At 42.8% G+C, this 15,142-nt stretch overlaps 1 protein-coding gene across 7 annotated transcripts in view; it reads left to right on the forward strand.

Moving 5' to 3' along the window:
* The window catches only part of blnk (B cell linker), a 260,778-nt gene that overhangs the window by 224,416 nt on the left and 21,220 nt on the right, over window positions 1-15,142 (forward strand). For all 7 annotated transcript variants that reach the window (XM_085994752.1, XM_085994750.1, XM_085994751.1 and 4 more), the window contains 7 exons: window positions 4-54; window positions 1,955-1,980; window positions 4,072-4,094; window positions 6,294-6,392; window positions 7,963-8,005; window positions 9,535-9,577; window positions 12,905-12,980. In XM_085994752.1, coding sequence (XP_085850878.1) covers window positions 4-54; window positions 1,955-1,980; window positions 4,072-4,094; window positions 6,294-6,392; window positions 7,963-8,005; window positions 9,535-9,577; window positions 12,905-12,980 — 361 coding nt within the window. The remainder of the gene's footprint in view (window positions 1-3; window positions 55-1,954; window positions 1,981-4,071; window positions 4,095-6,293; window positions 6,393-7,962; window positions 8,006-9,534; window positions 9,578-12,904; window positions 12,981-15,142) is intronic.

The following is a 15,142-nucleotide window of genomic DNA, read 5'->3' on the forward strand; positions in this document are numbered from 1 at the left end:
CAGGTCAAGCTGCCATTCCAGCACAACTGCACACAGAAAGCCCACAGTGTCATGGTAAGAAAAATGGAAAACAAACATATTTTTAGAATTAAACCTTCAATATACAGGAAACTTTGGTTTATCCGGAGGTTAACTGTCCGGAATGCTCGATCCACCTGCAAAATTCAGGAGTCGGTTCAGTAAGTTTTTTTTCTTTTCGTTGCTTTTTTTTCACCAGTCAGGCTCTGCAAGGTCTAGCTAAAGCTGTTGCTTAGCTACAGAGACGCTTGCAAGCTACGGCCGACTGTTTAGAACCTGTTGCTAAGCAACAGGGTTTGTTGCTAGATACGGAGCTCAAAAACTTCCGTATGTTTTAACATTAGCGCTGGTTTGTCCGGCAGTTTTGATGGGACGGCAACAGCTCGGTCCCGTCGGTGCCGGATATCACAAAGATTCCTGTATATATTTAAAGTTAATAGCTGACAGCGAGTTTAAGGATGTAATTCAATATCAGGGTTCTGCTAGTATTCAGAAACTGCTTGAGCTACGTTCTCAATTTACAAAATATTAATCCCTGAACTGAATAATGGCCCTTTAACTACCAACCAGCTACTATCATATCTTTTTAATAAATTATTATTTTGTGATATATAAACAATACATGATGCAAAAACAAACTCTTAATAATTAACACATTTTAAGTATAATTATTATCTTGTTTAATGCTGTGCCAATAATTATTTCTATAAATGTAATTCTAACTGAATTGGTGCCTAATGCTGGTGGCTTATTAGGAGAATCTTTGCTGAACGTTCAATTATATCCCAAATTAACCAGTCTTCAGTGTAACAACTTCACTGGTGGTACTTGGAAGTGTCAGTTGGTGTTAATAGAAGCACTGTGCCAAAGTTAGAATTGGAACATGTTCTTTCAGCAGTACATAGTTACTAGTTTAGTTATGGTCTTCATAATATTTGAATTGAGCACATCCTAGACTGTTTTGTGAAAAACATACATGGATAGCCATTCCTGCCTGAGACACAAAGGGTCCATTTTTTCTCTGAGTGCCTGACAGGCACACTGCACCTTGGGTGTGCTGCGTATTTGAGGGTTTGGGATCCCACCGTTTTCCTGCTGCAGGAACAGATGAACTCAATTTGCAGCCCCGCCCCCTGGTGGCTGGAAACACAAGTGCAGTGCCAGACCCGAGGCCTGCAGCTGCGCACCTAGCCGCCACCCCTAGGACCTCCCAGTTGCTGCCAAAAGGCCTTGGGGCTTTTAAACCCTGCTGACAGGGGAGCAAGTCAAAGGAAGTTTCTTACCTACCTTAAAAGCCTTTGTCCTGCCCCCAGGGCACCAACAGAACCTCTGGTCCGTGACGGCCCCAGAACAGGCCTATGCACCAGATTCCTTCGGACAGCGGAAGCGTGAGGCAAGAGGCCAGGAACACCCATTAAAATCCTTACACTGGGCCTGTGCCTAATACAGACACAGACCTATTCATGTATCTTGGAGAAGTCCAGCAAATCCTGGCAAAGGGGCCCCGACGTCTCCGCCCCATTTTCTTTTTCACTGTGCCTGGGGAACACCAATTCAGTGTAGATGAAAATCCACCCTGCTGTTTAGGATGCACCTTCTTCCTACCCACCCCATTCATAGTCTGCTGGGAAATAGTTGAGACCAAATTTTGGCTCAAAACTAACTTTTTGAATTTTATATTTCTTTCTATAATTTAAAGATTAATTGGGTACCCAGTGGATATTCAGTTTTAAAAAAAAATTGTACTCCCCAACTCCATCCCTGCTAGTTGACATGAATTAGAATTTGAATTGGGAGATTCGATTCATAAATGCAAAAACCAATGTACCAATAAATAAAATCACAAAACATTTCATTTTGCATGGAAATATGTCAATGTATTTCCTATTTCTTTTCTTTTAATATGTGTATATCTCTTTATATCCCCTGCGCACAGATGTGTATGAAGTTCCAGACACAGAGGTAAGATTTTGATACATCAGATTTAAACACTTCAGGTTAAACTTGTATTATGCCCATGTTGCCATAAACTGTAGGGGAAATGCAAGTTCCTGAAACTTCAACTTTTATTTGACTCCTTTGGTGTGCCTTTCTAAATGGTTTTGAAGGTGCTAATTCCACCTGAAGAGTCGAGTGAAAGTGGCACCCTGTCCTCCAGTCTCAGCAAAATTGAATAATCCAGATGCAAATGCAGACAGGTTTATTTGTGGAAAAGGAAATTGTGCACAAGTGCAATTTAAAGGGGAGTGTAACAATGAAGGGGCACAATTTCAGCAAGCTTTTGGAGAGCCTTAAAAGGCCTCTAAACCCACCAGCAGTAACTGCCGAGGCAAAAGGAGTGTAGGAGACAAGAGGGAACCCAAGGTGCAGAGTCTTCAGACAGCCCAGTACCCGAGCCTCTCCTTGATGCCTGCTGAAATGGAAGTGGTGCTGCATGAGTTGCTTGCTCAGAGGGTTGCCCTCTGTGCTGCTGCACGGTACCATCCCCATAAGTCACATGACTGCAAGGGAGTGCAGCCAATTTTCAGGCCACAGCTGGCCATTACTGTCCACCCCTGTACCAGGCAGATGCTGCAAGGTCGCCGCTGCTACCCTCCACCCCGAGAAGGCAGGTCCCTCTGCTCATTCCCAGGTAGGTGTGCCAGGGCTTAACTGAAATGATTGGTGGCACCTTGGCAGGTGGGGCCAATCAGACAACATTGGCGCTTGCTCACCTTGGCATGTCTCCCTTCATGCAGTGCCACGACGTGCTGTGATTGGAGTGCTTCTGCAGAACCTTCCTGCCTAACAGTTAGTCCGGCATTCAACGCCTTGTGGTGATGCCACAAAGGGATCCGCTCCTTTGGAAAAACAAGCAGCTGCATAATCGCCACATAATCGCCCACAGTGAGGTTGCTACTCTGCCGATGCAGGGGTGCGTTTGCCGTCAGGCAGCCTAACCTACCAGGCACCCTCCCCAGGTGGTCGTCTTTATCCAAATGCATCAGCTCAGAGGATCCCCACTGGCAAACAAACTGGCGCCCGTAAAAGGAGCTGGAGGCAAAACATAAACTACTTTGAAAAGACTAGAAAGCCTAAATGCTGGCACAAAAAAAAATCAAAAACAAAATTACCACCAAGGGCCTAGAATAAAACCTCTAACCACTCACCTTAAACATCTTTGGGCCTTTTAAAGGGCCACCTGCTCGAAGGACCATCCTAGGTTCCCTTCCCTCCAACTTCTCTGGGTCAGCTGTGGTTCAGTTGGTAGCACCCTCACCTCCGAGTCAGAAGGTTGTGGGTTCAAGTCCCACTCCAGAGACTTGAGCACAAAAATCTAGGCAGACACTCCGACAGTGCAGCACTCCCTCAGCACTGCACCGGAGGTGCCGTCTTTTGGATGAGACATTAAACTGAGGCCACGTCTGCTCTCTCAGGTGGACGTAAAAGATCCCATGACACTATTTCGAAGAGCAGGGGAGTTATCCCCAGTGTCCTGGCCAATAGTATTCCCCCAATCAGCATCATTAAAACAGATTATCTGGTCATTATCATGTTGCTGTTTGTGGGAGCTTGCTGTGCGCAAATTGGCTGCTGTGTTTCCTACATTACAACAGTGACTACACTCATAAAAAGTACTTCATTGGCCGTAAAGCGCTTTGGGATATACGGTGGTCATGAAAGGCGCTATAGAAATGCAAGTCTCTCTTTACATGGTATCCTGCTGTATCTGAAGTGGTGCTTTTCTCTCCCTCCCCCCTTTTACGCACAATTACAAAGTTCCCACCTGCTTCGGATGAGCCCCACCTGGAGAATGGAGCGGGACCAAGATTCAGTGGGACTTCTTGCTTGATTTCACTGTCCAGTATGCTAGATTTGTGCCCGAAATCCGGGGTATCAGACACTAAAATTGACCCCTTAATCATCTTGTTGAAAGCTACACACACCAATGCGCATTTATCCATAATCCAAACTTTTTTTAATGGAAATTAAGCACGCATACCAATGAAATATTGCTCTAAGCACATTGATAGTATCTTTTGATTTGAAAGTACTTTTTGTTTTCTTCTTTAGGAAGCTTCACCACCAGTGCACAGGTGCGTCACACTTGATTAATGTAAAAGGAATAGTCCAAGAAATCACGTATTTATTGAGTGAGAGCATGGAGTGTGATATATTTAATGGGTAACCCAATGCAGTGTTATTTAATGAGGCTGTCTTGTCATCAATAACTTTTTTTTAAAACACTGTCTTCGAAAATCCGCATCCCTTTGATCCCATTATAAGCGATAGGATCAATCCATCAGCGACCTCTGCCACTGACCCTGCTGGGATATCCAGGGGCAGGGGAGGATCCCCTTATTAATATGAAACTAGCAGGCCTTGATGGCACTCTGGGTGAATCTAGGGCACCTGTTAAAAAGCAGAGAAGGTGGGGGGGCGGGTTAAGGCACTCGTTTATGTGCCTGCGTCTCCACCACATGGACATTTTTTATTGGGCACAGGAGACCAATTCATCCAGAATCATAGCAGCTTTTCTTCGGGCTTCCAGGCAAGGGGCCCAGGCATCGACCTCCCCAGCTAGTCGCCACATCGATGTCAGGCAAGGACAATTGGTCTAATTTCTCCCAGCACAGCAGCTGCCATGGGGAACCCAGACAGGGACCAAGAACACTCCAGGCTGGCCACATCCTTGTTCTCGTGTGGAATAATGTTTGGGGCAGGTGGAGCTTTTGCCCAAACAGGGCTCCCCCAGGAAACTTGCAGCAGAAGCTGGGAGCCAGTGGACTTATCCTGGGAGCACACTGGAAAGGTCTCAGGAATTTCAGAGCTATTATTAAAACTGATGATTAGCGTTATCTTTTTAATATCTATTTCTGTTCAATCTTTTTGAATATTTGCTTGTAAACAGTGCGGACATCATATCTGCAGAATGACTTGGAAGAGTTACTGTCCCCACCATTAGTGGAGATAAATTAGCCGGCATCATTGTAATGATACGATCGCTAAAGCCCGAGGGAAAAGATTATTTTTACTGATGTTAGGCTGGTTCCATTTATAAGATCAGCCTTCCTGCAGCCTGTTCCACTTGTGTGAATATTGCTGTTTAAACCAAATTATTCAAGAAATTAACAGAAATTTACTGGAGAGAAATGTTATAGATTTTTTTCTAGATAATTAACTTTTAAAAGTAGTACTGAGTGAATCTCCTCTGTCCTTTTAGTATCAAATGAACTGCATAGCAATAAGTATTTCTTTAATATTGAGTGTAGTCACTTTTTTTTCATCCCGTTATATACTACTTACTATGGGTAAGTTGTCTTTCTAATCATAAAAAAAATGGTGACATCAATTCCTTTAACAGTTCTCAGTGGCAACTCGAACTTTCCTCTTGCTGCATGGTGTAAGAGCGCCCCCAGGTGGCCATTTCAAATATTTTTCTCCCACTGTTGGTAAGAAGAATCCTTTTTACTGTAATAAGACTGGACCTTAGATCCAGAATTTTACAGTGGCTTTTTGCTAAATTAATTGTTCTTAGTTTTAAATTCTCTATAATCTAGAAGAGATATTTCCTTTTGTGACTGACTTTGAAATCTGTCTATTAATTAATCCAGTTGATTGACCCTCAAGCAAGTAGGTCACCAGCTCAAACTGTTGCTAGAAAGAGGATAACACAATCAGTCTTTCATGCTGCATTAGTTTCCTCTGGAAAATTGATAAGACGCAGATTGTAACACACTCGCACCCACCCAGAATCTTGCACCAGGGAAGTGAGTGAGGAGAGGCCTGCAGCAGTGGCCATGGTGGCCATGGTTGGGCCTTAGAGTGCTGTTTAGTGATTTCTGGCCCAACATAACCAAGAACAAACAAAGGGACTTCATACGGGCTGTTGCGTGCCCCCTCCAATCCTCTAATCAGAGAGAGGCAGAAATCAAACCCTTAACGTGCATGTCTTCTGAGCGTTTCTCCAAAGGGAGCACCCTACTGTCTAAACTACAGGAAAATGAGGTGGGAGTGGTGGAAATGTCCCTTCTCATTTCTAGGAGAACATTTGGCCTGTGCCTGTTGCAGGTGCAAGCTCACCCTTTTGGGGAAGCCCCAGAAACCCTGGAACTACGCAAGTGGCCGAGATCCATGTCACAAGTCTGAGTCCCCCATTTCCTGACCCCAGGAAAATTGGCCCCAATTTGGGTTTCAATTGTATGCTTTTTAATTCTGAACAGTTTTAGGAGATTCTCGGCGCTCGTGTTTATCTGCAGATTCTAATTCGACCAATTCTTTATTACTGTCTAAAGGGCCAAGCCACAACTTCCTAAACCTGGACCCATGGGAACAGGAAGTCCAATATTAATTCCTCGCTCTTTCCCAAATATGACTGCACCAGGAGTACCCAGGTAACCTGTTAATTTTACGCTGTAGTTTTATATCTACCTAGATGCCTGATGTGGAAGCAAGAAACCAGCAAACACACTTAAATTGAGCAAACCATCTTGAACCAATGAACCAGTAAATAATACGGGTAGTTGTTTAAAAAAAAACACGAGTCACAGGAAACATGTGGACAGGTAACTAGCATAGGAAATACTGCAGGATCTCAGACCTGTAAAAATAAACTAGATGGGCTAAGACAGCGATTCACAAATTAGGGATGCACCCTTCTTTTGGGGTGGGAGGGGTGCAATGAGATTATCGGGCGATGTGCGAGGACGACAAGCTGGTCTAAATTATCAAGTATGAGAGCCACCGATGCAGCCACATTATAGCCAGAGGAGGCCCATCGTGTCTGTGCCGGCCGAAAAAGAGTAGGGTGATCTCAGCACAGTGCAGGATTTTTGAATCCTTAAATTTTCCTTAATTACTTTCATGAGCCATAGAGGCAGAAACCCTCATCACATTTAAAAAATACTTGGATACACTCTTGAAGTGCTGTAACCTGCAAGGCTACGGACCAAGAGCTGGAAAGTGGGATTAGGCTAGATAGCTCTTTTTCAGCCGGCACAGACACGATGGGCCAAATGGCCTCCTTCTGTGCCGTAAATTTCTACAATTTTATTCTATAAAATAATTTACCTGAGCTTATCCACTTTCTCAGTAGAGAAGTTGACATTGTGAATTGCTCGTCAACTGTTGATTGAATGGGTTAAAAGAAGAGAAGCTAACTTGTTTCTTTAATAAGAAGATAAAGCTGTAAAATCACAACGAAGAATAATCATCAAGTTGTCCGAATAAGTAAAATAGAGTTAAAATACTCTTGTCACCTCTGGGCCCTGAGCCCTGGATCCAACCTAAATAGGTGATGAGGTATTTTCAGCCCAGATTCTACAGGCATGAGTCAAAAATACAAAACTGTTCCTAATTTGTCCTCACTGGTATCAAACATTCAGGACAGACCACAGCCTAGAAATTACTGTTGCTGATATTGGCTTGTTTTTAATGACATTCCTTTGTCTACTATGTTAAAGCAAACATTAACCCATTTTAAATCGGTGGACAAAGGGATTTCACATGAATACATTCATGCACTGATCTCACCAACAGTAATTTCTAGATTCACAAGAATCAATGTTAAGGAAATGTCATACTCGTGCAGTAGGAAGTGCTGTTCTGATGTTGGAGTTGTGGGAAATATTTGGTCTCTGTAAAAAAGAGTCTTATTCCCTATGTTTGACCTGAAAGTGTATGATGGTGACACTGGATGTTAAATGTGGAAAAGGGTTCCAGCCCCAGCATCAACATCAATCCTGAAAAGCACAAAAGTCAGCATAAAAAATTGAGGCAAAATAGACATTTGTATAGACACCCCCATCTTATGTTGTAGATGGTTCTTGGTGTTCCAACTAGATATAAATGGCGCACTAAGAACATCAATCCCATCTTATTGCCTTCTTATACCTTGATTGCAGATTGTCAAAACTTTTACTTTGCAGGTTTATATATTCCTCAACATGTGTGCTTTTTTCCCAGAAATGAATCACCAGTGAACAGAAAAGCACCCATTTCTAAACCTGTAAGTTTCAATGTTTAGTAAAGGTCTTTTTTTCTTTCTTCTCCACACTAAAGCAGCTTTAGCAGATGTACAAGACAGTCCATGAGAGTAAAGATGCACGTCAATATAAAAGATGAAGCAATGGTGCAAATGTTTTTGAAAAATGTAATAGTTCAGCTCACAAGTCCTTGGGAGTTTGCTAGCAATATTTGTGTGTGTTTATGCCAGTATTGGTGAGGAACAGGGATTTCCTTATTTTATATATTAGATACAATCCTTTAAGAAACTACAGTTGTGCTCCACAGTAGTTTAATCACACAGGGCACAAAATCTCAGTCTTAATCTCGGACGCAGATCTGTATGAGAGGTTTTTTTTCTTAATTGCTGAGATTATCTGCAGCATTTTCATTAACTGTGTCTGTTAATTAAGGAAATAGATGGTTACATAGCGAGGATGTTCAAATTTTTCTTCAGTCTTCAAACCCAAAGTGGAAACAATTATCAAATATTTTTAAAAATCTTGCTTTATGCTGCCAAGTTTGAATTACAGCATGTATTTTTGTTACCATAATAGACTCTCTCTATATTTCTTCCCTTGTTATTTACCTCCATCCCCACCTCTCCATTTTCCTTTCTGTCCCCTCTGTTATTATGAGTCTTTTTCCTTCCTGTTGCATTGCATGATATAATGAACAGTCACTCACAGGGCCTTCCCCACTTGTCGGTGTGACAACTTAGGTCACCACTTCTGGATAAGTATTGCTTAGGCCATGATGCTGTTTGTGATGTCCACCATGACGTATTCTGGGATATTCTTTTAAGAAGGCAGAGGTTAATGTATCAATTTGACAACCCTCCATTAGTTGCATTAATCGGCACTTTATGTAATATTCCCATTGATACCTGAACTCCAGGGGTATTTCGTTTTTTTAGCTCCAATAAAATTCAGCACATCGGTGTTTAAAATCTGCATCTGAAAATGGGACCTGGACTAGAACTTACAAAATGCCATCTTGTGGAGATGGAGTGACAGCTGAACTTGTGCATAGTACAAATTTGGATGGAGCCTAAAGCTGTTTTTAAAGATTATAGTTGTTGCCAAAGATTTTATTTTCCAGACAGCTACAATTCAGTTGAATTTTCAGTGGTGTAATTATAGGGCGATGTCACCAAGTCCTACTTCAGCTTTCTCTCCCATGAGCCAAGAGTCCACAAATGCACATTTTAAACTTATTTTGAGAATTTTGTAGCAAATACAGTATAGGAAGTATTGTACTTTGACTTTCCTCCATAATGCTTCTACAGAACAAAAAAGCTTTGGCACCAAAGTGTACGCTATGTAATGAATATAATTTGCTGCTGATCCCATAATATAAAATTCAGCCCCTGATGTACAATGTACTGGTAACCACATACATGTGCTATCACCAGTAACAATTATGTATATAAAAATCAAGACTAAGATCTCCCATGTATATATATCATTTTTAATTTTATTTGCATTCAAATACCTGGAAGAAAATAAATGTGATCATTTAATTTCATTACAGGAGGCGGATAATGACGAGTATGAAGTATGTGACCCGGAACCAAGTTAGTAATCATTTTATTCCTTGTAATAGTTTACATTAAATCTGAGGCTATATTTAATGAGTTCATATTCCTAAAGTTTGATTGGGTTCTAGGCAATGTTCCCTGTAATTTTTTTTTGGGTGCGCGGGCCCTTTAACTGGCTGCGCAGCCCATTCAATTTTGAGAGTGTGCAGGGTTATTACCATTGTAAAGCTGGTGAGCAGCCTGCACAGGACCTCCAGACCGCTGCAGCTTAACAGCTGGTTCTAGGTGATTTGGGATGATATCTGTGTGTACACATGGGTGAGAACAGGGTCCTACTCCAGAGTATATAATGACGATATCCTGTAGGTGGCATCATGACCGTTTTTCTGGGTCATATCATAGAGACAGCACCCTCTAACAGCATTTTAAGTAGAAAGTCAGATCATATTAAGTACAGTGGAGCATGAAGCAAGTTTCGAGGCTTCTGCAAGAGAACAACACTTCATCAGGTGAGCAGCAGGGCCATTGGATTTTCTTAAAGAGATGGGGTAACCATGCGTTGTTAGAAAGAGTATCAATGTTATATTAAGTATATAAAACAACTTAACTTACAGGAGTAGCAGGAGCTACTACTGAGCTTCACGTGTCTGCAGCCCAACCTACACGCAGGAGAAAGAGAGAACAAAGGAAAGTCATGTGTGAGTCACCTGATGACGACGCAGACACCACACATGCACAGCAAACATGCGTCCTAGGTCACATCATTCCCCTCACAGAAAAAGATATGCTATCTAACTATTTCAGAATTCAAAAGAAAAACATACATAGTGGAACTCTGAAATTTAGCTGAAACAAAACACACAATCACAAGCAGGCCCTACAAAACCCTTCAATCGAGGTGGAGCCTGGTGCTGTCTTCCAGATTTGTGATTGGTGTCTCAATACCAGGGGTTCCTGGTGTTGCAACTTGCTTTGGAGACAGTGGACAGTTCAGAAGACCACTGGGGACATGCGTTTCAGAAAAGTCCTCAATCTCAGGAGTGTTGCTTACAGGTGGCTCATCAGCAAAAATCAACGGACGGGGATTCTTGCGGTATGATGAGTCTCTAACTTGCACATGATAGATTCTAGGACCCACCACACTTGTGCATGTACCAGCACGCCACGTACTCTGGCCAGGGAGTTTCATCCGCACCGTATCACCAGGGTGTAATTGCTTGAAGTGGTTTAGCATTCCTGTCACAGTAATGCTGCTGACGTTGCTTCATGCCGTCAAGCGCACGAGTGCCCTCTTCACTCAAATATTAAGGCTGCAGGAGTGTTCCAGCTTTAGGAAATAGTGCCTTCCACCTACGACCCATAAGTCTCTGTGCAGAGCTTGTACCTACACCTTCACTCGGCGTGTTGTGCCAATCTAATAGAGCTAAAAACTGTGACCTTGCATTTTGTGAAGAGTCGTTTGACAGTCTTCACGGCATTCTCGGCTTTGCCATTGGACTGCGGGTAGTGAGGTGATGATATCACTTGTTTAAATCCCCATGTCTTGGCAAACACTGCAAATTCTGCTGATGCACATTGTGGACTGATATCTGGTAGTCCAAATCTTGCAAACATTTCATAAGAATACAAGAACTTAAGAATTAGGAGCAGGAATAGGCCACATGGCCCCTCAAGCCTGCTCCGCCATTCAATAAGACCATGGCTGATCTTCGGCCTCAACTCCACTTTCCCGTCCGATCCTCATATCCCTTGATTTCCCTTGGAGTCCAAAAATCTATCGAGCTCAACCTTGATTATATTCATCAACTGCGCATCCGCAGCCTTCTGGGGCAGAGAATTCCAAAGCTTCACAACACTCAGTGAAAAAATATCTCCTCATCTCAGTCCTAAACGACCGACCCCTTATTCTGAGACTATGCCCCCTAGTCTAGACTCTCCAGCCAGGGGAAACCGCTTCTCAGCATCTACCCTGTCAAGCCCTCTTTGTTCTCTCAGAACACTGCATGTAGTAACTGAAGTGAGGCTGGCTACTTCGATAAAGTTACTGTAGTAATCACATATGATGAGCAGGGTATGGCCATGTAGCTCACAAAGGTCAGCCCCAACCTTTGACCAAGGCCCAGCTGCAATCTCGTGCTGTAGTAGTGGTCCCTTATTTGGAGAACTGCGATGAGTCAAACGGATATCACACTTCACAATGTATTGTTTAAGCCCTGTTGACATCCTGGGCCAATAGAAGCTTTCGCGGACTCCAGGGCTACAACCTTCTATGCCGATGTGCGTTGAATGAACTACTGACATTAATTCCTTATGTAATACAGCTGGCATCACGAGTTGCTGTCTCTTGAATATCATTTCCCCTTGGACAGTTAGTTTATCTCGCAAGTCAAAGTAGGGGTGGAGGCATTCAGGTAACTCTGACTTGCTCCCAGGCCAGCCTTGTTGAATGATTACATGCAGTTGCTTCTGAACTGGGTCATCCGCTGCAGCATGAGTAAGTCGTTGCCAGCGTGAGTCTCCAACTGGAAGTGATTCGCGATGATCGATTTCTTCCAGCTCACGTGGAAAATCACAGGCGTTAGCAGAGCATACCTGCCCGAAGTTAAGCTTATATGCTAGGACCACCTTCTCCCCTTTCTTTTATGAACCTCTCAGACTGTATTGTTAGAGTCTTAACAGCATTCTTTGAAGTGGTTTAGGCATGTTGTTTAGTGGCTTGAGCACTACTGATTTTAATGGACAGTGAACCGTTTCAATACACATCACGTTCCTGGCAGGATGAAATGAGGCCTGGTCACTAAAATGGGCCGTGGCCGCCCATTGGGACTCACTGGTGGAAAGGCCGTCAACTCCCATCCCCCGGCATCCTGCCCGGGGGTTAAAATCCGCCCTTTATCCCAAAAGAAGAGAAAAAGCCTTTTCTGCTAAAGTGTGTAGAATTAACTCTTTGTCCGTGTGATACTAATGTGAGTTTCAGCAGCATGACAACATAACATGACAGTGGGACGCAAACCTGGTTGATGGTGCTGCTGTGGAGAAGCCAGACACTTTCCAATGAGTGTGTGGTTGGGTAGAATTTAAAGGGGAGTCATTCCCTGCCTGCTAATACTGGGTTGTCGGTGATTGTTTCAAGAGCAGCACTGATGGAGTTTTGGGAGCAGGCTGTCTATGGAAGATGGTAGTCTTGGAGAAAATGGAGGGATTTACACTTTAATCATCCCACCTTTCCCTAAAAAACATTAAATAACGCAAAGCAAACCTAGCAACTTTCAACTATCAGTACTTAATTTGCACTTTGATAATAGGAAATGCTTGTGTTAGAGGTTAAAATAATTATTTTGTTTTTCTACTTCAACTACCTAGGTAATTCAACTAGTAGTTTACAGGATCCCAGGACATTTGCCTCACCAGAGATTCCAATACCATCACAAAGGGAACTGTAAGTTAACAACTTCTGATTGTCAATTTGAATCCCAAATAAACAGGTTCTTCTACCTCCATGTCATCATAGTTTTTAAATGGATTAAATTACGCCAGTGGCAAATTTCACTAAAGCGACCAAAGAAATATACAGAACTGCAAACAAATTAAAAATGTACTTGTACTTTTGGAATTGTTGCTGCACAGTCAGCCTTTCAGCAACAGCAAAATAACAACGTCCTTGCAGCACAGGATACAAGAAGATTGAACACAGTCAGACGAGCACTGTGCCTGTCCAGTTAGTCTGATAACACTTGTCTGCAACTCAGGGTTGTTTCCAGTCCTTTAGGTTGTTTATACAATTTATTTAAAAGGGCAGCAACAATTTCAACATTTTTTTCTTACATTGTACTAGATTTTTAAGTTTACATGGATATATGGAAGTTACATAGAAACATAGATAATAGGAGCAGGAGTAGGCCATTCGGCCCCTCGAGCCTGCTCCGTTGTTCAATGAGATCATGGCTGATCATCCAAATTCAGTACCCTGTCCCTGCCTTCTCCCCATATGCCTTGATCCCTTTAGCCTTAGAAAATATATCTATCTCCTTCTTGAAAATATTTAATGAATTGGCCTCAACTGCCTTCTGTGGTAGAGAATTCCACAGGTTCACCACTCTCTGGGTGAAGAAATTCCTCCTCATCTCACTCCTAAATGGCTTACCCCTTATCCTTAGACTGTGACCCCTGGTTCTGGACTCCCCTGCCATCGGGAACATCCTTCCTGCATCTAGTCTGTCTAGTCCTGTTAGAATTTGATAAGTTTCAATGAGATCCCCTCTCATTCTTCTAAACTCTAGTGAATATAAGCCCAATCGACCCAATCTCTCTTCATACGTCATTCCTGCCATCCCAGGTATCAGTCTGGTGAATCTTCACTGCACTCCCTCCATGGCAAGAATATCCTTCCTCAGATGAGGCGACCAAAACTGCACATAATACTCAAGGTGTGGTCCCACCAGGGCCCTGTACAACTGCAGCAAGACATCCTTGCTCCTGTACTCGAATCCTCTCGCTATGAAGGCCAACATACCATTTGCCTTCTTAACTGCCTGCTGCACCTGCATGCTTACCTTCAGCGACTGGTGCACAAGGACACCCAGGTCTCGTTGCACTTCCCCTTTTCCCAATCTATTGCCGTTCAGATAATAATCTGTCTTCCTGTTTTTGCCACCAAAGTGGATAACCTCGCATTTATCCACATTATACTGCATCTGCCCAATCACCCAACCTGTCCAAGTCATACTGGAGTTTCTCTGCATCCTCCTCACAGCACACACGCCCACCCAGCTTTGTGTCATCTGCAAACTTGGAGATATTATATCTAGTTCCCTCATCTAGATCATTAATATATATTGTGAATAGCTGGGGTCCTAGCACCGATCCCTGCGGTACCCCACTAGTCACTGCCTGCCACTCGGAAAAAGACCCGTTTATTCCAACTCTTTGCTTCCTGTCTGCCAACCAGTTCTCTATCCAAGTCAGTACCTTACCCCCAATCCCATGTGCTTTAACTTTGCTCGCTAATCTCTTATGCGGGACCTTATCAAAAGCCTTCTGAAAGTCCAAATACACCACATCCACTGGTTCTCCCTTATCTATTCTACCAGTTACATCCTCAAAAAATTCCAGTAGATTAGTCAAGCATGATTTACCTTTTGTAAATCCATGTTGACTTTGTCTGATCCTGTCACTGTTTTCCAAGTGCTCTGCTATTACATCTTTTATAATGGACTCTAGCATTTTCCCCACTACTGATGTCAGGCTTATCGGTCTATAATTCCCCGTTTTCCCTCTACCCCCTTTTTTAAATAGTGGGGTTACATTAGCTACCCTCCAATCCATGGGAACTGTTCCAGAGTCTATAGAATTTTGGAAGGTGACCAGCAATGCATCTATTATTTCTAGGGCCACTTCCTTAAGCACAGAAGGGATGAATGAGCAGCGTGTGTGGCAGAAAATTTCACTGGAAAAAAGAATTTCCTAGCCGTTTTCATTTTGTAGTTTACTAGCATTGAAGAAAAGAACTAGATACATCAGTGATGAAAATTAATGTTTTAACTTTTTAGAAAAAGAATACTTTTAGTTAAATCGGCAGTAATTCTCAACTTTACATTTCTG

This window comes from Somniosus microcephalus, chromosome 8, assembly GCF_052327205.1.
Source record: "Somniosus microcephalus isolate GS21.2 chromosome 8, FLI_Smic_1.0, whole genome shotgun sequence".
In the NCBI taxonomy this organism is placed as follows: Eukaryota; Metazoa; Chordata; class Chondrichthyes; order Squaliformes; family Somniosidae; genus Somniosus; species Somniosus microcephalus.